The sequence below is a fragment of the Lampetra planeri genome, chromosome 6 (assembly GCF_965212315.1).
Source record: "Lampetra planeri chromosome 6, kcLamPlan1.2.h2, whole genome shotgun sequence".
In the NCBI taxonomy this organism is placed as follows: Eukaryota; Metazoa; Chordata; class Hyperoartia; order Petromyzontiformes; family Petromyzontidae; genus Lampetra; species Lampetra planeri.
In genome coordinates this window covers 14,798,493-14,820,233 of record NC_136112.1, presented here as the reverse complement: position 1 = coordinate 14,820,233, position 21,741 = coordinate 14,798,493, and the positions used below count along the sequence as shown (strand labels likewise).

The window sequence follows — 21,741 nt, the reverse complement described above, 5'->3', positions numbered from 1 at the left end:
ACCGAGTCGGCCTAGGAGAGGCCCACAACCAGTTTAGATATCCATCACCGATGTTGACCATGTGCAGGAATCCAATTCGGGTCGCCGTGTTCCTAGCGCAGTGCGCGAACCACTGTGCTACCGCTCCCCATGAAACGAAGACAAATAATATCCCACATATGGACCAAGTGCTGTTCGCGAGCATCTACAAAGGCCGTCGCAGCACACAAGGGGGTGGATGGCTGCCTTTGATTCCCTGCTGCCGATGTTCACACCCCTAGTTGTTGGGCCTTCTCGGTCAGATATCTCATGGCAAATCCTACGTCTTCTTTTTCCAGACCTCGATGACCACACCCAGAGCCCCGATGGAGAAGGACTTCAAATAAACATCCCCGCCCACGCCTTCCCTGATCTGGGAGACGTCAGGCTGTTTCCGTCCCAGCACGGCAAGGAGATCTATCCGTTGGATGAGAAAATGTTCTCCCCGTTCCGCTTGGGGCAAGATATTCCGTGGCCGGTGAACCCGTCGGAGAGAGACGACTCTGACTCGGCAAACCCTCACAACCGTCCGCCGGGCCTGGGCATGAAGCACGACAGCCACGGGGACGTGGTGCTGGAGAAGGAGGTGGAGATGGGCGTGACCTTGCGCTGCCTGGAGACGAAGATGACCGTGAGCGTGTGGAAGGAAGCGTCCATTGTGAGTGCTTGCTCGCGCACGATAGGTCGACATCGCCGATATTAAAATCGTCGTCATCGTTGACGTCGTCGTAATTATCATCATCGATCGATAGTCGTCGTCCTTGTAGCACAACGGTAACATTGTCTTCAATCTCTACGCAAACATCACAAATGTCGGTATATGCAGCATCACTGTCAACGGCATCATCGTCAACACAGCCGTCGTCATCATCATCGTGAAAATTAACATCTCAATTATGAAAATGTATGTCTTATATAATACGGATAAACACAATCCACATCATAATCTTGATGCTGGAGGTATCTGATGACCTATAAATATCTTTTTCACGGATGTCCAGTAGGGGTGGGTCAGTAAGTTACAACAATAAATAATACAAAACAACAATAGGAGTTTAAAGTATAGGCAAGGTAAGAAAATCACAAAATATAAACCAATAAACTAAAACCAATTTTTTTTTATTTTAGCAGATTAAGCTCTCTGAGCTAATCACTTTTTATCAGGCCACAAATGATAGCTCAATGAATGGCTTATCGCGTGGAAATGTATAGGCAGCCAAATTATCTCAATCTACTATGAGAGCGCATCCCAGGATCCTGTGTGACGGAAGAAACACGTGGAGTGGGGGGGGGCGAGGGGGGGGGCGAGGGGTCTAAGGGAGAACGGGCCACGGCAATGAACCAACAGAGACAAGTTGTGAAGGAAGTCGCAAGTGGAGAGCGGAAGAAGCGAAATCGTTCAGCACGGACTTGAAATGGGGGGAGGCCATTGTGGACGGCCGGAGAAAGGAAATGCCAGACTATGGGGGGGAGAGCAGGAACAGCAGAGAAGGAGCCACTTGGCACCGAGGTGGGGGCTGACTGGGGAGGGTGTTGGTTAGTAGGAGAGCTGGAGTGGAGTTTGGGGATTTCATTTCATCGTTCTCTTAGTCTCGTCGGCCTAAAGCAGTTACAAATTCTGTCAAATACACTCTTACCTAATGGATGGTGGTATAAGGGGCGAGCAAATATCCACCCCCCCTCCAACCCATGTCATTATTATCAAGTCAGGCGATCTTTTTATATACCTACGCACACGCAGATAGCCAATTGTGTGTTGCCCTTCCTTGGTTGCACCGTGGTCTCCAATAATTGAGTAAATCGCCTCGGTCTGCGTCTTCATTCAGACTCGTTGGTTTCGTCCCATCGCAGTCACTCGCGCTTGGTGTCATTAGTCAAAGTCGTCGTCGTTGCACGCGCGTTGATTTTCGCCCACTGTTCGCTGACCAATCGCGTTTAGCGCCGGTCCTCGCACCGTCGCGTCACCTCGACGCTACGCGCGCAATCGCAGCTGACCATGTCTGCGCGTTGCCGTGCCGACTACTGCTTGTGCAGCTGGTGGGTGGCACTCCGCTGCGCCTGACGCTGCTGGACGAGCGATGCGTGGCGATGGAGAATGAGACGCACTTCGTGCTGCACACCGACTACCACAACTGTAGCTCCAACTTCACCCTCATGGACGGCCTCATCTCCTACTCCAACCAGGTGCCCGCCGCGCCGAGACAGAGTCCGCGGGGTGTGGGGGGGGGGGGTCCCGGTGGCCGTTGTTGCAGATGGCACGGAGGGCCCGCTGAAGGCTGCCAACTTCCCCCCGAAGCCTTCGCGCTCGGAACGGTATTTATGTATGGGGATCGTTGTAGTCGACGGAAGCCAGTGTTGCGTGTTTCCGATCTGCCATCGTAAATTAAAAAAAAAATCCGATGAATGGTGTTCCGTGGGGCTCCTGGGGGCAAGAAATGAAATGCCGCTCACCCACCACTGTCCAATTGACGTCATAGTCGGGTGCCTGGGCTGCTCCAGCCCCGTTGGCCCCGGTGCAAATTGCACCGTCTGCACCCTCGAGAGCCGTGGTGCCACTGTCCACACTCAAGCCTCGCGCTCGTGATGCATCGCTGTGCACGTCATCGTCGATCGTTGTTTATTTGTGCAACTCGTATGTGGTGAGCTCGCGTGACTCCTGGCGACCCCTCATGGCTGCTACCCCAATAGGAAAACAAAACTCGTGCGTCGACCCTCCATTCTGTATTCTCCTGTAAAAATAAAAATGTCCTTCAGATACTGGGCCTTCCAGACTCGTGTTAAATAACTGTAGTTGAGTAAACCTTTTCATCCTATGAGTTTTATCAGCAGAAGCCAGGCTTCTTAATAAAACAGTTGGTCTGTACAGATGTTATTGATCAGAGCACTCCATCAACACGTCAGGAACGGAGGCCCCCGCATCGGCACAAAAAACCCGCGCAACTGGGCCCCATTTGCCGGCGAGATCCGAAAGGTCAAATAGTGGCTTGCAAGCTTCAGAACTTGCCAGCCAGGCAGAGGCGGTCGGCGGCGTTCAGTGTCCATCCCGACGCTTGCGCATAACGACCGGGTGTGCTTATGAGCAGCGCTTGCCCTCCGTGGTGTGCGTGGGTGAACGGCCGATCGAGTCTTTTTTTGTTGTGCGTTTAGCGTACAGTTTAATTAATCGTCGGTTGTATCCCATGTGTGTGGATGTTTTTTTTTGCGCAGATCCAAATCAGGATTAATCCGGGCGACGTGCCCGAGTTTGAGGGCGAAGGAATCCTGCGAACCGTCAACGTAAGACGATCAAAATCGATCGCTTCTCCGGTGCATCATTGAATTCGCCGCTTTATGATCATGGCGACAGCAGTGATGGTCATGTCGTTGTCGTCGTCATCGTTGTTGGTGATGATGATGATGATGTGTGTGTCTCCTTGTGTTTTCCAGCTCAACTGCCCCCTACCTTTTAAAAATTCGCCACCAAACCCGCACGGCGCTCTAGGTCACATGGGAATCAATGAACAGACGGAGCCTGAATTCTTGGACCGTTCGATCTACTCGTTTGACCTGTTCAAGGACTCCGAGTTCATGCAGCCCATTACGGATTTGGTGCAAACTGGAAGCGATGTTTTTGTGAAGGTGAGCGCCAATCTCTTCTTTTTCCCAACTTCCCTCCGCATTCATCATGCTTGCTCGTCGTTCACCACTCACCGTCACTTTCACGATTGTTTATTTCGCACATCATCAAATTAATTTACTATCTTCCTCGGCATTAACTCATCTCATTTCATCACGCTAATTCTGCTGTACAAATAGCTAATTCTTTGTTCATTGCCTTGGTCAAGGCGCTATACAAGTTGAAATAAGATAGGAATCTGTTTAGTGTGTTTGTGCTTTACGTGTGCTGTGTGTTTGTGTGTGTCTGTGCTGTGGGGAGCGGTAGTATGCCAGTTAGTGCGCCGAGTTCCATTTCACATCCGGCGCTAAGATGAGTGGCAAAATTATATCAGAAATTATTATGGGCATCTCCTAGGTTGGCTCAGCCTTTAAATGAATACCTGCTGTTTTGTGTAAATCTCAGCACAAGCACCACTTGAGGGCCTCCAGGCATGATGCTGGCCACACCACACGTTGCGCCCCGTCAAACGTGATAGGTGCTCACTGAAGGAACTCTCTCCAACACCCTGTGTGGCTCAATGCGGAATCTTCCTATACATTTGCATGTAATAAGCAAGCTCCCTTGGTCTGTTTTACATTGTCAGTGGATTCTTTTTTTAAATGTAAATACTTTTAAAGGGCTCCGATGGTGTTTCTGATCTGCACCAGTAATTTTATCCTCAAATAAGACGTGCATATAACCAGCAACATCATCAGAACATCAACAGGCTGATGCGCACATCTCCTTCACGTATTCGGAGATTACAGACACATCTCAGGAGTGCGGTTTGTTGCCAATCGACCTGAATTGTAGACCACGTGACAGTTTGCAATTTAAAGGCAGCACAGGACTAGGAATGCCATCTGGGATCCGGGTGAGAGGACGGAAGGAAGATGATTATTTTTTAAATTAAATAAAATCTTGTGGAAACGGAGAATAAGTTCCCCTTTTCTTAGGTTTGGTAGAGGGCAGGAGAGACCATATCGTAAATATCACCTGCAGTCTGGGCCGCCCTTCAACGAAGCAAAACTACACAAACTCTCTCCTGGAGCCCTCTCTCGTAAGTGGCGAGCAGACCTCGACTTTGGCATTTGGCCTCCCTGAGCGTCAATGCTGCCGTCAAGCCCACAGACAGGAATTGGTTAATTCTGGTGAAAAGCCACTCGCAGCTGTGCCCCCACGCCTGCCCTGAGACGTGTTGTGTTAAACAAGATGCACGATAACAAAAAACGTTTATCCTGGTTGGAGGAGAAATGAGGTCAACGTTACCAGAACCCATGTGGCTGTCATCATTCCATTAGGCGAAATCTCAACGCTGTGCCAGGGTGAAATATAAAACACTCTCGTTTGACCCATGTGTTGGGGGGGGGGGCGGTTGGAAGGTAAAGGACTTTTTGTATTGATTGAATAGTTCAACAATCTAATTTATTCACGCGTGGGCGGTTTATGACACTTGTGGGTTGACGCGCAGGGGCGATGAATCTGCAGGAACCTTCCCAACGCTACTCGAGTTTCCCTCCTGTGTTGGGTGGAAAAAGGCGCACTGCAATGATATTTGACATGAACCTGACAGTTCTGCCACCCCTTTCCTATGAAAAAATCGGCAAAATGTGGCTTCCGCCAATGCAACGTTCAGGAATCCTTACCATGTTGGATTAATTATTACTCCGGTTTAAACTCCGATGTGTGGTATAAGCCCCTCCGCAAAAAAACACGTTGAATTGTCGATCTTAGCTTTTGCCGTCTTCGGGTTTTGGCTCCGCAGATTTCCGCGCAGATTCCGGGAGCGCAGATTTTCGCGCAAGCGTGCTTCGTCTCGGATTCCCGAAAACCTACCGTGGGGTCACCAGCTTCATCAGAATCTGAGGAACCTGCACAGCTACCCCCAGAGGTGCGTGACGAGAGGTTACTGGACTACAGAGGTGGCCGACGCCAAAAGGTCCAACACCATGTGAGACTGGGCTCTAAGAAATGCTGTCTCGGGTGTGGACCAATCAATTTCAAGGACAGTGCACCATCAGAGTTGTGTTTTTTGTTTGCATTACGACTGCAGGTATTGTGGTCTATGCAAACATGACTCCTTGTAAAAAAGGTGTCAGTTTTGTTGCCATCACGGCGATACCCTCCTCTGCCCCTGACGTGGTTGCCCGGCTTGACCGCCTAAATGTGAAATTGTAGTTGTTGCTCTGCATCTACATCAGCAGCCATACGACAAGAAGAAAAAGGCAAAACTGAAATCCTGGATTTGAATTCGGCCACTTGTGATGAAACCGGATCTTCAACTCTAGCAGATCTCTGGTATCAGCTCTGTCACTAATTATTGCACGAAATAACAATTTTTTAAAACAAAATCATAATTTGGCTAAATCACAGCTTTGAGAATAAAACAAATGGTTTGGCTGCAAAGGGATTAAACAATCTGGAATGGGGCATGGGGCGTCACAGCAAGAAGGGGCCTGGTTTCGATTCCTGACTTTGGCGTCATTCATTGCCTGAAATGTCGACCTGCTCAACCCTATCCCATTCCAATGCTGTACATGTACGTCATCAGTTTTTCTTCCGATTCCGTTCCGATGACGTTCGTGTAATTTGTATGTGTACGTCGTCAAAACGGAACCAGAAGAAAACTAAATAAAAATAACTTTATCAGTACCGAGACTCCCACAAGGCCACGCGGGAAGGCGTGTGGCACAATTTGGTGCCAGTTGTCGTAGAGTGCAGTGGTCATTGCTGCAGTGAGCAACAATGTCTTTAAAAACAACAGCGCTACGCCTCTAAATAAAATTAACGCCGAACCGCTTGCGCATTCCGAGATTCAGCAGTGAACGGGACCCCCACAACCACCCTACAACTTCCAGATATCTCCGAATGAGAAAGGGTTAATCTATCCTCTTCTAAGGCAGTGGTGATGACAGTGACTATTGGGTGTTTTGTTTGTTACCTGTACACCCACTTTACACGCGTAACACTGTACATTTATCATAGGTCCTTTTTGCCAGTATCAAAGTATTAAAAATAAGAATGTTTTACCCTTTGCCTGTTTTATTGCCGGAAAGGGTAAAACCTATACTTATTTTTCATACTGCACGTTGAGTTTTTTTTCTCTTTACTCCACAAAACGAGCTTGTCTTTCGTGTAACCGCGCCGCCGCTGCCTCTTTGTTGCCCAGGCCGACTCGCTGATTGCCAACTTCTGTCCTGTGAACCCACACGTGGAGCTTCTGAGGGTCGCCCCGGCCGGTGAAGGTACGTTCCTATGGTAGCTCAGGTTCACCCGAAATGTTTGTCCCACCACATGCGTCGTGAGACGAAATGTTGAGGTGGGGATGGGGGGGGAGTGGTCCGGTAATGCAAGTATATGTACAGCCCATTCTCAATCGACTGCTGGATAGAGGTCTCCACGCGCCGTGTCAGTTACGGGCATCTTTTTAACATACATCACCCGCACTGGTCAATGCAATTTGGTCAAATGGGGCCCACTCGGTAAAATGTACCAACGTTGGCACCTCGTTGGAACCATTGGCCCAACGTTGGCCCGACATTCCACATTAACTGGGCCCGGTCTGTTAGTGCTGGGGGCTTATAGCGGGCCGTGTGGACACACTGTGGCAGGGGAGGGTGGTGGTTCGGCACCGTCAAAACTCTTCCCCTCCAGCTCCTCTACGATTGGATTCATTATCACTTTACAGGGTTCTGAAGTAAAACATTTTATCTAAAATAAAATCTCGTGTTATGTCTCGTTTGTCATATTTCCTGTTTCATATGCCTTTGTTTGTTGTATCGCTGGTTCCATTAGCCTTGAGGTAATTCATTTGATATCATCATTATCATCACAGCAGCCGTGATCTTTCAGTTGTATCTACAGATAATGTGAATATTTTCATCCAGCCGTAGGGGATGGATCGTGGCTGAGATGACAGTGATGATGAATGTGCTCCGTTGTTTCTTTCCAGCATGGAGAAAAATTTGCCCCCATTTCCCCCCAAAAATTCTTCCTGCCTCATTAATCACGTAAAAAGCCCATCATTTACACATCTTGAGACGCCAATTTATGAAACGACATTCAGTCGTTTCATAAATCAAATGGAAATTGTATTCGTAGTCGGCGAAAAACACATCTGGCCTGACCCAGATGTTCCCCCCTTGGCCATATCGCCTGAGGGGACAAACCCTGATTGGTACCGATTTCCTCGGTGGAAGTGAATTGTGGAAGCGAGGTGGTTGGCGTGCACCATACTACGAGCCTGAGTTCTCGGCCCTGGCCCACATCAGCGGCAAATTATTTGAAACTGGTCCTGGGCTTCATCGAGTTTACTGGGGCACCACGGTTGCGAGAAGATGCTATCGCCCTCACTTGGTACGCAGGAGGTCGTGGGTTCAATCCCGACCCTGTTGTACATATTAATATTCACGTGTTCTCTCTCCCCGCAGTGGTTCCTTTTGGTTTTGCCTTCCACATTTAGAAACATTAGTTGTAGCTTTTATTCGGCTTTGGTAAATTTCAATATGATTATAAGCCACTTCGATGAGCTTATCGTGTGGCCATGTCACCTCTGAACAAGAGCTTTTCTGTGCCTCTCCCTAAAGAATAAAATTACTACCTGGTGCAGCGTGTAAAACATCGGCACCAGCGAGACTTTTGGTGGCCAGGCATCGGCGGTGCTAACCACACCACAAAATGCCCGCCTCGTGCGTCGTACCGGCCCCTCGTACGTGACTCGTGAACGGCCTGTGTGGGCTACATGGAGGAGGGGGTTGTCCTTGTCTTTCTGTCTGCGATGGCAGAAGCGAGTATGAGGTTCCGGTTCCCGCTGTCCCCTCGCTCGGACGCGCGTCTCCAGTACCTGCACTGCAACGTGTCCGTGTGCTTGTCCATGATGGAGGAGCTGCCACAGATACGGGTAAGACTCGCCCCTTCCTCCACCTCGTCCCCCCCCCCTCCGTGCCTCCGTGTGATCCAGAGAGGCACGGAGAAGTAGGTGCATGGTGGGCATTGCGGTTTGATGTCAAGAATTGTTCTTTTTTCTCGTCTCTCTTTAATTGTGCCACCATGTTGGTTGTTTGTTCTGTCTCATTCCATCTCATTCGCTTCATTGGCCCAAATTTAATGTTAGCGTCGCATTTGCACACGATTTGATTCGGTTACAAAGCGATCTCGCCTAATGCGTGCAATTAGGTTCGTGTGCAAAAACGGACTTCTGTTGTATTTGTACTGTGGGAAGCCACTCCATGTGGCCACCCATAGACCACAGTGTCGAGGTGACGCTTTTTTGGTATTGACGATGTTAATGTTGTTGCCATTGTTCCTGGTCTTGTTGAGGTTCTCGTTGATGTTATTGTTGTTAACGTTGTTCTTGGGCCTGTTGACGTTGTTGTCTGATGGCTGTTTTTGGGCCCTTTGCCGTTGCTGATGACATTATTGTTGACATTCCCCCTTCCGCTGTTGTTTCCGTGCCGTGATGCCCAGTGCCCGGACGTGCCCGCACGACCCTGCATGATGAACTTCCGCGGTCCGACCCTGCGACACGTCATCGCAACCACCACCAGCCAGGAACAGCTGCGCAGTAACGGTGAGCAAACCGCACTGGTGTGGGTATTTGGTGCTTGCATGTATGTTGAACTTCTTTCACACCGTACGTAGCCAACCGTGCTAATCGGAGGTGCGGGGTTCGCACAGGGTTCTGATGATGTGAGCGTGACGGTGTGGGTATTTGGTGGTGCATGTGAGTGTGATGATTGCGTTGTATTAGGAAACCACTGGAGCTATGCACTTCTTTAAATATAGATTGAAAAGAATTTCATTAGAACTGCTAGTAGCGTTCCGTTTGTCCTTCCCCACACCTCCGTTCAGCACTGTTGACTGTATGGTGTGAAAGAAGTTCTACATACACGCCCGGCTAACCACGTGCGTCTCTCTCTGCGGTGCAGCTCTGCGTGGCGTCGACACGCCGTCGGTGCTAGGAGTGGCGTTTGGCGCATTCCTCATCGGCGCTCTCCTCACCGCTGCGCTCTGGCTCATCCACAGCCGGACTGGCTCTTTAGGTAGAAAAGCACACGCCTGCTCGTGGACACGCGCATAGACAAGAGACGCGGAGCCGCCGGTTGTCACTTCCTTGCTGGCGAGTGCCTAATTGGGGCTGGCACGGGCACGCAAGAGGAAAGTGTTGGCCAGTGTCGGTCACGTGTAAACCACCCTTATCTCCCCGGTGGTCCGAACCAAACTGTTTTCCCCTGCCGCTCAAAAGGGCATTGAGCGGTGCTGTTATCTCTTCGTAGCCCTGTCAGTGTTGGGAATTCCACATCCTCCATGGCATTACGATTTGCCTGTCTTTCAGAGGGACAGCTGACTTCCCACAAAGTGCTACTTATTTTGCTGATCATAGAAAGGTGCTGACCATGATGATGGGTCAAGTCGATCATTGACTGGAAATTTTAACCTTTCAATTGTGAGTGGAAAGGTCCAACCACCACAGCGCCACCAGGCTCGAGATCTCAGAGCTGTCTTCCCTATAATAAAACAACTTAAGCCTCCTATTTTCTTCCTGGAATTTTAACCCACTTCTTTGTGGATATGGCTTCCTGATCCTCTCTCTCCACTCATTCTTGGCCTGGGCCATCATCTCTATGTCCACTCCACAATCCTTCATATCCTCCTTCCCCGCACGTCTGATTTATCACGGTTAGCTATGTACGGTGCAAAACAAGTTCAACATACGTCCACCATACTTTCCGAGGACCCTGCCTCTTGGTCTCCCACCCTGGTGCTCACCACAGCCATCTCCTCGTGTTCCGCAGCGGCCTGCCTCTTTATGTATCTAGAAATGTGCTACGTTGGTTAGATGTTAACTATCTCGACTGGTATACAGGAAGTCGTTTGTGGGTTTTGATCCCGACCCTGACGATACCTGCTGTATATTTGGAGTTTGTGTCTCGCTTTCCCTGTGGCCGTGTGGATTTTTCTCCAGATCCTCCGGTTTTTCCCTCCACATTTTGAATCAACACCAAGCGTTTAGAGTATTTGGCTGCTTAAAATTTCCGCACGATAAGCCGCTTCGTTGAGCTATCATTTGTGGCCAGGTCGCTTCATAAAAAGAGCTACATAGCTCAGCGGGGTTTTACCTGGTCAAATAAAAAATATGTAGTTTAGTTTGTGGGTACGTTGGATTTCTTTTGCACCGTACGTAGCCAACGGTGCTAACCTTTCTTTCTCTCTCCCCTTGCCACTCTGCTGGCCCATCTGGGTCGACGACCCGAGCGCGTTAGCCGGTCGTGTCGCGCGTCGCCAGCACGGCTCCCAGACGTCGACGCGGAGCCCCCCCCCCCCGACCACGTTCGCCGAGCCTACCCCCCCACCCCCACCCCCTTCTCTCTCTGCCCATGCCTCCCTCCGTACCGCGTCTCCCCCCCCCCCTCCCCCCACCACCACCCCGTCTCCAGCCATCGCGACGCGCGCCGGCCCCGCCGCCGCGTCCGTCACGACCACCCCGGAGGCGGCGCCCGCCCTGCTCCCCGGGGGAGACGCGGCGCGCGACTCGGACCCGCTCCCCGGCTCGGAAAACAGCACCACCACGCAGAGCCTGAGCAGCTGTGCCGACAGCGACAAGTAGAGGCGCCGGCCCCCCAGGGGGGGGCTGGGCGGAAAGCCTGCCAGGGTGGCCGCCTCCTCGATTAAAAAAATACGTGCATGTAATATTCTTAAAAAAAAAACGTGGGAAGAAATACCGCAAGAGGGGAATAACTATACACGTGATCGTGTTGCCTTCGAGCGGCGTGTTATTACGCAGACTGCCAAGAACGGGATGTTTACAAATTTCCCAGGATGGCTACCTCGACACGAGGATGGACGATCCTGAGAGAACCAGGATAGGTGGCAACCCGAGCAGCAGTGGTGGGGGAGGGAGGGCGGGCATTTATCTGGCGAACCAGTCCTGGAGTTGGATCACGCAGAACAACCGAAATACAATGCTGGCTAATTGAGGTTGAGATTTGAGTTGGGGGGAGGGGGAGGCGGGGTGAGGGCAGGCCCAGCTCCAGGAACACGTAGCCGGTCGATGCCCAGTGCAGCCAACCCCAGTGAGATGATTGTGCTTCACCAGGGGCTCTACCGGTCAGTTCTGTCGCAAAGCCGATTTCAATTCAAATTCGTTTCAGGATTTTTAATGAGATGTGAATCCAGTTGCCGTTTCCATGTTAATCATCGTCAGCATCATCATCGTCATCGCCGCCATCATCTTGATCAACATCGTCGATGTGATGGCCGTTGTGAGAAGCTGGTGGTGCCATCAAATCGCCAGCAGAGTGGTTCGGATTTTGCTGAAGCTTTGGGGGGTTATGGCGTTGGCGTGAACTGATGGGTTCACGTACAGCCTCGGGAGGGCCGTAGAGAAGGGGGTGGCAGGTGGGGAAGGTTTTTTTTTCTTTCTTTCCCCGGCCTGAAAAAAACCTTCTAGTGTCCCCCCCATACGGCAGCCTTGATGGCGGGGACCAGTCCTCTTAGTCTGCAGAGACGCAACGAGGGTAGTGGGCCCCCATGAGTGAAAGCACCAACCTCTCTTCTTGGTCCCATTCTCTCGCGGCCGTCTGGAGCACTTGTCTGCCATTACAGCAATGGTAGTTTCCCATCGCCGGTCAGACCCCCACCATGTTCTTCTCAGTCGACCGATCTGAAACTGTTATTTTATTTTCCGTATATTTATTGAAATATTGCGACAAACTGCGATCGTTATTACATTTTCTACTTTTGAAGCAGTTTGTTTTTTATCTGAAGAAAAATTTAGGAACAGTTTTGAATGTTGGTTCAATGGAGACCTCGAGGAGAAATCTGATAAAGCTGCCATATTTTGCCACTTTTGTTCATAGGACCTATCTGTTTTTTATGCTGTACAATTTTCCACAAAAGCTTTCGGTGTTTATGCCCTTTTGAAACAGACCTCGTTTATCGCAACTTTAGATATAATGAAGGTCATTCGAGTGTGGGGGGGGGGGGGGGCGAGAGCCAAATGATGCCTGCTCGTTGTTATGCCAGTCAGGGGCCGACTCGACCCATCATATATATGGGGGGGGGGGGGGTTGGTAAATTAAGCACCACTTTGTGGGAAGTCAACAGAGGTCAGACGGGAAAGACTTGCCCCCCCCCCCCGCCGCCTGCTTTACTCAAACATGCGGAAATCCCACCGCTGGCTTGGGGCCGCCAGGAAGTGACAAGCCGACCGGCCCGTGTGCTCGTTGGGAGCTGGGAGATGCTCTTGACAAATGGTTCTGTGGAGGAGCCACGGCCTCTCTGATCCCTGGCTACAGGAGACTCGGTGCTGGGCCCGTGTGTTGACGACAAAATAAAACCTTTCCCCACCAACCGCACCGTCGCACTTCGAAAACACCGCCAGCGATCACAACCCTTTGCCGCACGCACGTGGTAATTTCAGTCCTTCACCTAGAGTGTGGCCCCCTTCCTCCGTGTGGTTCGGTACAGTTCAGCATGACCGTAACGCACCGCGGTCGGGCGCGTTGTTGCTTTCATCGGACGCCGTGTTTAGACTGGTCCTGCAAGCTTATGCCGCGGAACGTCAGCCGGAGCGAAAGAACAATACCTGCGGTCGGTGTTATGACCTCTTGTAAGCTCAAGGGTCGGGCAACCTGCGGCTCTATACGGACTGCTCCGTGACGTTATGTGTGTAGTACGTGTTCGCATGCATTGCGGCTTTGGAAATATTGAGTTTTGTACCGAATTCGGAAAATGGCTCTTCTTGTTGCTTTGGTTTGCCGACCCCTGTGTTGGCACAATCGTCGTGGAGAAATAGGTCCCATTAATATTCAGTGGCGATTGGACCAATGACCCCTTAAAACTGCTATTAGTGTCTCGCCGAACACCCCCTCATCCCCCATTGTAGAAGAAAATGTAGCAGTGGTAACTGTGAGTAGCAATGCATTACCCCCCCCCCGCTCTCTTTCCCGCGTGTCAACTTCTGCTCTTCATTGACCAGAATACCGCTCTAGTCAGATAAAGTCCTTGGGCTGCATGTTTATGAACGGAGGACGTAACGTGACAAAACATTTGGGTGCTCGCTTATTTTGTTGCAAAAACTAATTTGATCCCCGGCAGCGTGGCAGTCAGTGGAAGAAATCTGCTTCTGTGAATTAAAACAAAAACAACAACAAAAAAACCCTGTAGATTACCGATTCAACTCTCGAATCGTGGCAATTGCTTCTCAGATGGAGTGAGTTTGAAATTCCCCAACGCGCGCAGACCTGCATTGGCCTAATATGGCCGGCTTCCAGCATGCATTGTGCATCGTGACATAGATGCAATGCCATGCCCCTCTCTACCTTTCAGGAAAAGCTACGGCGGTCCCTCCGCAGTTGAAGTCGCTAAACGGCGCTAGGGCAGCACTCCTGAAAGCCACGTGACTGCAACTTTCACTTATTTTGTTCCCGTTTTAACAAAGCTTCAAACTTGTGTTGGACACACAGTCGAGGTAGTAAAACGACAGAATAACAGTTATATTTATTTTGGGTTGCGTCGGTGATGGTTTAGGCTCTAGGCATGCACATAATACCGTATTCCGATAATGAGTAGGCGCCCCTTTCGCATCGAATCACTGTGCAAACATTGCCACGTTTAGCCCCGACGTGTTTGACATCGAACCTCGTGTCCTGAAGTATGTCCATTTGTCATGACACGTTCTTATGCCCTGCCATGCATCTCGACGTCCCTTTCCTCTGCCGCGTGTTTCTACGCTTTAAATTAAACGTGGCCCTCTTCTGTGACAAGTGTTCCCCTGTGCCCCACTATAGGTCCCGATAGTTGGGTGTGTTTCTATGAATAGAGTTGGCCAGTCGAAGCTGTTTTTTTTTAATGACAATCGTTGACTTCAGACTGAGATTGCTACCAAGTCGACATTTTAGTAAAATATCACTGTCCGTAATTACAAGCCGCCAGCCATGCAGCGTGCAATAATCGCGAGACCCTCTTTTTTAAACGCGCCACTGCCATGCTCCTTGGGATGGGGGCAGCGCCATTATCGGCCACGAGAGAGGCGAACGCTTCTCCCGCGTCACTACAATTTGAAAGGATTTGTGGGATTTAAAAAAAAAATGAACGATTGTACCTTCAGCTCCGCTTGCGCTATTTGCCGTAGGTGAACATTTTTTTTTCTCGGTCGGGCTGTGAAGTTATGCGTTACAGTATTTCGCATATCAAGTTATATATCCACATTGTATAGCATGGACGAATGTATAGGAAGTATGTGTGTGGTTTTTTGTTGTTGTAAATATTGCTTTTATAAAGGATAAGGATATATTAGTCGATACGTAGTACGCCAACTCATGCATGGTCCCACTATATTAATGGGCCCCCACATGGCCTCCGTATGCGTTGTTCGTGGCAGATGTTGGCAAAGCGAGCCGTCCACTCGAATGTGAGCGGTCCGTGGAGTTCGGGGAGGGGAAGAATTTGGGGCGTAGGCTTCCATGGCCGATGGGACATCATTTGTATTGGTTTCGATCGCGTACGTAAAACGGCCATATTTTTACCTGTAACAATTGTTTAACGCTAGCAGTAGCTCTGCCGTTCGAACGGAGCTTTTTATTCAAGTCCAGGTGATGCTGGTTGTAATCTCCAGCGAAACATCGGGGCAAAGTCGCCAAGTTGTGTGTCTGTTGAACTTCATTCGCACCGTACGTAGTCAACCATGCGAACCGGGGGTGCGGGGAAAAGACAACAAACCAAATACAGAAAAAGCCGTTCGAAAGAAATTAGTTTTCAATTAAGTTGTGCTTGCTTGTCAACATTACGGTTTTTCCCACGTGAAAACTTTATTAAATTGGCTCTGTCAGGTGGGGGGGGGGTTATAATTGTAAGAAAATTGGCGTCATACACTACACGACGATCTGAACAAACGTAAACTAATTATGAATTCAAGTTTGGGAGGTTGCTTTCCACTCCTGGATGCACACAGCGCGAGTCGGCTGTCCTCACCAAAATAAAACATCTCCACAATGTCTCAACATGTTGAGTGATTGCCACGGGGTGGGTCTCGTCTAAGTATTGCTGTGTTCCGATGGCTGTAGCCGCATGTGTGAGGGTTCAAATCCTGGTCAATGGACAACACGGTCCCATCTTCCCTGTTGGGTTCAGAACCATTACCTACTATAATCACCCAGAAATGTCTGTCCGTCCCGCGCGTGACGTCACTCCACATGAGGCCCACCCCTCTGCGTGACGTCACTCCGGATGCCCACTCCCCCTCATTAATATTCATGAGTGGGTGGATTTTTACACTAACGCAGAGGAAGGTCGAGCTTGACGTCACTCCACATGCCGCACCCCTCCCCAATAACCATTAGCAGGTGACGTCACTCCACATGGGGCAACCCCCCCCCCCCTCATTAATAATCATGAGCTGAACAATTTTTCGATTGAATATTTCAGATTTACTTTCTAATAACCCCGTCCTTGGACGGGCAAAAAAGCTAGTTTGATCAGAATGACATCAAGAATAATAATAATAAACAATTTCCATCCTGAACTCGGAAGCGCGGAGCCAGAGCTCAATTCCTATTGCACGCCACCAGCCTGGACAGGCGAGAGCCTGAACAGACATAATGCCTCCTTTCATATTTCTGTCTCTCCAAATAAAAAAAATTGCAGTTATTTTTACACAACCCATCGGGCAGACGGCCTTGTGGGAGTGCATCATTTCAGCAGTATTGATGCAGTGCAAGCAATCTCTGGACTGGTTCCGATACGCAGTGTCTCGTCGGCAGAGTCATCGGGACTGCATGCAACAATGATGGCGAGAACTGCCAAGTACAGTTACGTTACTACATAACGCTTGTCAGGTCACAGTTGCTACAGGAAGGATGCCGTAGGAACTCCATGTCACATTACTGTCATCGCCTGACAATTGTCATCACGAAATAAAAAATTGTACTTCCTTTCTATACCTACCCAACAAAACTTATCTAATTGATCGCCTCTCAAACATCAGTTCGCCTCGGTCAACAAATACTGCTGGTTTAACCAGATACTGCCAATTGAATAACCTGGTCATCAGAACGCATTTTTATATAATTATCATGGGGCCCCGATGACATTAAGTGCAGTGTCCAACTCTTATTATCCACTGTCTGTCTGGCCCTGTCAATTCATCTGCTATGAAGACGGGACAATTGTGAAAACGTCGCCTTATTATTTCTATTGGAGACGGTACCCTCTCCAAACAAACACGCTGCCTCGGCCACGATAAAAATAAGTAATATTAAAAACCTTTTTTTTAAAACACGCTTTAATGAAATGTACCGTACTAATAATGGAAGAACTCCACGACTCCAGGAAGTGGCCCGAGGCTTGCCATAACGTAAGCCAACGTCAGTTGACCATGAACAATTAGACCCAAGCCGAAACATAACATATAAAAACATATGTTTAAAAAGATATCTTTTTTTATGATAGAATATAGTATTGTCATCAGTATGACATCAGTATACCAAGTTTGCAGTTGATACCACATTGGGAAGTGGGTTAAAATTGAGTTACAAGATTTAAGGATACGACAACAACAACAACAGACGGAGTGAGTTAATACAAAGCGTGTAGATAAAAAAAACCCACGCTCGCGAAATGAACCACGTTTCTCCGCAACCGCTGACAACACAACAACACACAACACCAAAAAACTCCGTAAAAACGGCGGAGCGAATCGCTTGGCCCTGTAATCGGCGCTGAGAGTCACCACGTCCGCTGTCGCTCTTGTCAAGTCCGCCGCCGCGTTGTGGTTTAAGAGTGCGGTGAGTGCCAACTCGCGTTCGGGGTTGCGGATTGAGGTAGCGAGGGGCAGAGGTCGCAACCGGGTACCCGATACCCGTACCCTACCCGATACCCGGCTACCCGTACCCGGGTACCCGTTTGCGACCCTGGTGCGGCCGGGTACGGGTAGGCCGTGAGTCACTGGTGAGTCACCGTTTGTCACTCATTTCCCAACGTCTTGTCTCTTCTCACAATGCAAGTTCCTAGAATCAACCCACCCGCGCCTGCAACATGGCTTCATCCCAGAGGTCGCAATCAGGTACCCGATACCCGGCCGGGTACGGGTACTCGTTTGCGACCCTGGTGCGGCCGGGTACGGGTAAGGAATCAAAACCCGTTTGCGACCTCTGGCGAGGGGGCCCTCTGTGCCCTCTTTCCTCCCCCCCCCCGAGTCGAAGGAGACCCCCCCCCCCACGCCCCCCCCCTGACACACACGGCCCAGACTCCCAACGATGAAGTGAAGGTTTATTTTATATTAAAAGAAAACTCGAGCTCGCGCGTGCGGCTGCAGGTTTTTTTGTTTGTTTATGAAACTGCATGTAAATGAATAACTAACCCGATGTTATACTTTCATCTATATAGCACTTCCTCGTACCATATACTGCGTATGTTTACAATGTGAAGTCTTTCTTAATCTTTGGTCGGAAAAAAAGCAACTGGGTTCTCGGGAACTGTTGAAACTTGTTTTGAGAGCCTGCGAATTGTATTTTCATTGCCTGATGTCTGTTATTTAATGCGATTTATATTTTATATCCAAATGAGAGATGTAACGATTTTTTGTATTGCGTGTGTGTGTGTGCAACACTAAAACTCACAAGGGCCCTGGTTTCATCTTCCTAAAAAGTCTAGTCACAAAAGACTTAACCACATGTACAAGCAACAGCGTAGTATTATTATTTTGTTTGCGGTGATTAGCGCACCTCGCTACGATCCTGGTGATCCGGTTTCGAATCCTGACTGCGATTGCACGCGCGTTGTGGCTGGTGGTCCGATCCTGCCGAGTACGTCCTTGGGGATGTGGTTCGTTTGGCCTAAACATTTGTACCGGGCGTAATGGTGTGGTCCACTCATTGGCAATGGGGAAAGGTAGCGGAGCGGTTTATGCCGCTGAATCTTTAAAAGATGTTCACTAACAGTACCTGGCCAACGAATTTCTAATACGCAGAGGTGTGGACTCGAGTCATGTGACTTGGACTCGAGTCAGACTCGAGTCATGAATTTGATGACTTGCGACTCGACTTGGACTTGCATAACAATGACTTTGTCCCACCTATGAGATGTGGACTCGAGTCATGTGACTTGGACTCGAGTCAGACTCGAGTCATGAATTTGATGACTTGCGACTCGACTTGGACTTGCATAACAATGACTTTGTCCCACCTATGAGATGTGGACTCGAGTCATGTGACTTGGACTCGAGTCAGACTCGAGTCATGAATTTGATGACTTGCGACTCGACTTGGACTTGCATAACAATGACTTTGTCCCACCTATGAGATGTGGACTCGAGTCATGTGACTTGGACTCGAGTCAGACTCGAGTCATGAATTTGATGACTTGCGACTCGACTTGGACTTGCATAACAATGACTTTGTCCCACCTATGCTAATACGTACCTTGTTTCCATGAGAGTTAGCCTCATTTCTTCCGGAACTCCAGTTGTGTTGAAGGACATATCTGGTTGAAGGACAACTCTGGTCGGCTAACATATAGGAATCTCCCATGGTGTGCCGAGTTACTTGAGTTATTGCGTAGAGTTGGGCCGGGTTTTTCCAGAAAAAGAAAACGCATACAATTATATCCTGACATACACGAGTCGAGCACAGTGAAGACAACATTTTAATGTAACGTCAAAATGTTCCCGCCACCTGCAATATTATTTTTTATTGTAACAACGCGTTTCGGTTCTTACATTTCTGCAGAGCCTGTATTCTGGCAGTAGGGGGATTTGGGTGATCCCCCCCCGAAAGCCAAATCCGTCCCAGAGAATCCCAAGCCGCAGCCCGAACCACCATGGGCCACTCGAGTTGGCGAATAATATGGGAAGGGGTTGGCGGGGATGACAATTTCGAGTTCAAACGCGAGTTTGTGTGGCTCATGGAAACTCGGTATAAGTCAAACAGCCGATACGGATCTCGACACATGAGGATCTCGGTATTTTTGTGTTTTTGAAATGTTTGTCACGAAAGAGAGATTGAATTGAATTAAATGATGACGTCACCCTGATGCTGCTCTATTTAAGACCGGGAGCAACAGGAGAGCTTCACCATTCTTGCCCGATGAAGCTGATTGTAATTATCAGCGAAACGTCGTACTACTCAAATTTACAAATGCTGTTGAATCTCTCTTCAGCACACCGGTGGGCTAAAGAAGTGAGTTATTTTGTCCTTTGAAAAAGTGACACATTTTTTACTGATTGGCCGTGTCGGGTGGTGGAGGGTTACAACACATTTATAAATAACGCGATCTGACCCAAAAAAAAAACTATATTATGGACGAAAGAGCTGTTTGTACAAATGGTGCCGTCCCGTGTTTTGTGAGCTCGTGTTGCCCTCGTGGCGTGGGTGTGGAGGTGTGCGTGCGTGCGTGCCTGCGTGCGGATGTTGCCCACGTGCGTTCTTTGCCGAGCCGTGCGTGCGACTGCGTCTAAGTCCTGAGAATCCACGTGTGCTTTTGACGACCGTCGCTCGCAGCCTAACAATGCATATTAAACACATAAAGGATTCTTGTTTTTCATACAGTACAAAAGTTACAAATCATTTACGTGTTATATTAATATTGTGTTCTGTATAATTGATTATAATACAAATAATATATATTTTATACGTTTTACGAAATGTAATTTCACAAAATAAAGTCAAGCAAATGTGCTCTGGTGTGTGCGTGCGAGTGTTCCTTTGATTCGGAGTGGTGCTACCGTGATTTTTGAGCCCAGTGATTCAAATAATGTGACAGGCCACGAAACAATTTTTAGTCGCATGTGCTATCCAAATCCGGTCCGGACTTCCCCTAGGTAGACTCGGCCTTAAATAAGTGTGGCAAGCTTGAGTTGACGTTTTCGTGACTGCAGGGATCCATACTCTTTGGTTCTTTCGGTAAAGTCACGTAGGTATACACATAAACTAAATGTAAATTTAATCACGACGTTTCGATCGCAACACAAGCAATCGTCATCAGGTGGGACAACCACGGCAAGAAAAAAAAACTGCTGAAGTAGGCGAGAGATCTGCCGTGGCATGAGGTTATATAGTAGGCCTCGTCAGTAGGGGGGGGGGAAGAGAAAAGGGGGGGGGGGGAGGAGGCTGGGCAGAAAGTGGACCCCGCAGCAGCACTGGAGAGGTCGGCTACAGGGGAAAACCTATTCTCATATTTTGGTACTGGCAAAGGAGGTCCCATGAAGTGGTGCAGTGGTTGGTGCCATTGGTCGGCAACGTCCAGCCCCGGACTCCGCACGCGTGTCTTTAGGGGCCGTCCATAAATGACGTCACGCGATTTTGGACGATTTTTTTACCACCCCCCGCCTCGTCACACGGCGTCACAAAAAGTCAGACCCCCCCCCCCTCAAATATGACGTCACAAAGCTCTGCCCCCCCCCCCAAAATTAAACATGCTTCAAATCGCTTTACACTATTGTCATTGTAGTGCGTATTTAATGTGGCGCTGCACTCTGATGTTGTAGGAGAAATCATTTATTAAGTAGAACGTGTTGTCTATATTTATTTAAAGTTACGCATTTTGATGTGACGTCATATTTCTCAAATCCCCCCCCCACCCTCGTCACACATCGTCACAAATGTCTGACCCCCCCCCCCCCCCCCAGGTGCGTGACGTAATTTATGGACGGCCCCTTAAATGACTGGCTGCGTGACGTTACTTATGAAGAACTCGCCGTCTCGTATTCACCACAGTGGGTTGCGGTCCTTGAAATATTAAAGGATTTTTTTTTACCGAATCTGAGAAAAAAATTGCTGTCGTTATTTTGGTTGACGACGCTCCCTGCCTTAGCGAAATCAGTTTTCAGTTTCATTTATTAGGTATAGCCCTGTGAGCCATTCAGCTCTTGAGTCGGGTGCAACCGCAACAAACAAAAACATGAACAAGAAAACATCTTAAAGTGACTATGTGACTATGCGCAAACAGAAAATCCAGGAAAAAACTGCAAAAAAATCTTCCAGAAAAAGCACCGTACACCAACGCTGTGTGCAAAAATCCCAGTGGGATGCAAGTCAAACAACAACAACCACAAGACAACTTAGTTTAAAGCCATCATTCTAACTCCGTAC

At 49.0% G+C, this 21,741-nt stretch overlaps 1 protein-coding gene across 1 annotated transcript in view; it reads left to right on the top strand.

Annotated features, from left to right (window-relative positions):
• LOC144719594 (transforming growth factor beta receptor type 3-like) overlaps window positions 1-11,545 on the top strand; it is a 76,357-nt gene extending 64,812 nt beyond the window's left edge. The window contains exons 10-19 of the mRNA XM_078595671.1: window positions 318-676; window positions 2,053-2,202; window positions 3,226-3,294; window positions 3,445-3,636; window positions 5,421-5,546; window positions 6,825-6,900; window positions 8,440-8,555; window positions 9,122-9,224; window positions 9,583-9,696; window positions 11,092-11,545. Of these exons, the coding sequence (XP_078451797.1) occupies window positions 318-676; window positions 2,053-2,202; window positions 3,226-3,294; window positions 3,445-3,636; window positions 5,421-5,546; window positions 6,825-6,900; window positions 8,440-8,555; window positions 9,122-9,224; window positions 9,583-9,696; window positions 11,092-11,261 (1,475 nt within the window). The 3' untranslated portion in view covers window positions 11,262-11,545. The remainder of the gene's footprint in view (window positions 1-317; window positions 677-2,052; window positions 2,203-3,225; window positions 3,295-3,444; window positions 3,637-5,420; window positions 5,547-6,824; window positions 6,901-8,439; window positions 8,556-9,121; window positions 9,225-9,582; window positions 9,697-11,091) is intronic.
• Window positions 11,546-21,741: the final 10,196 nt, after the last annotated feature.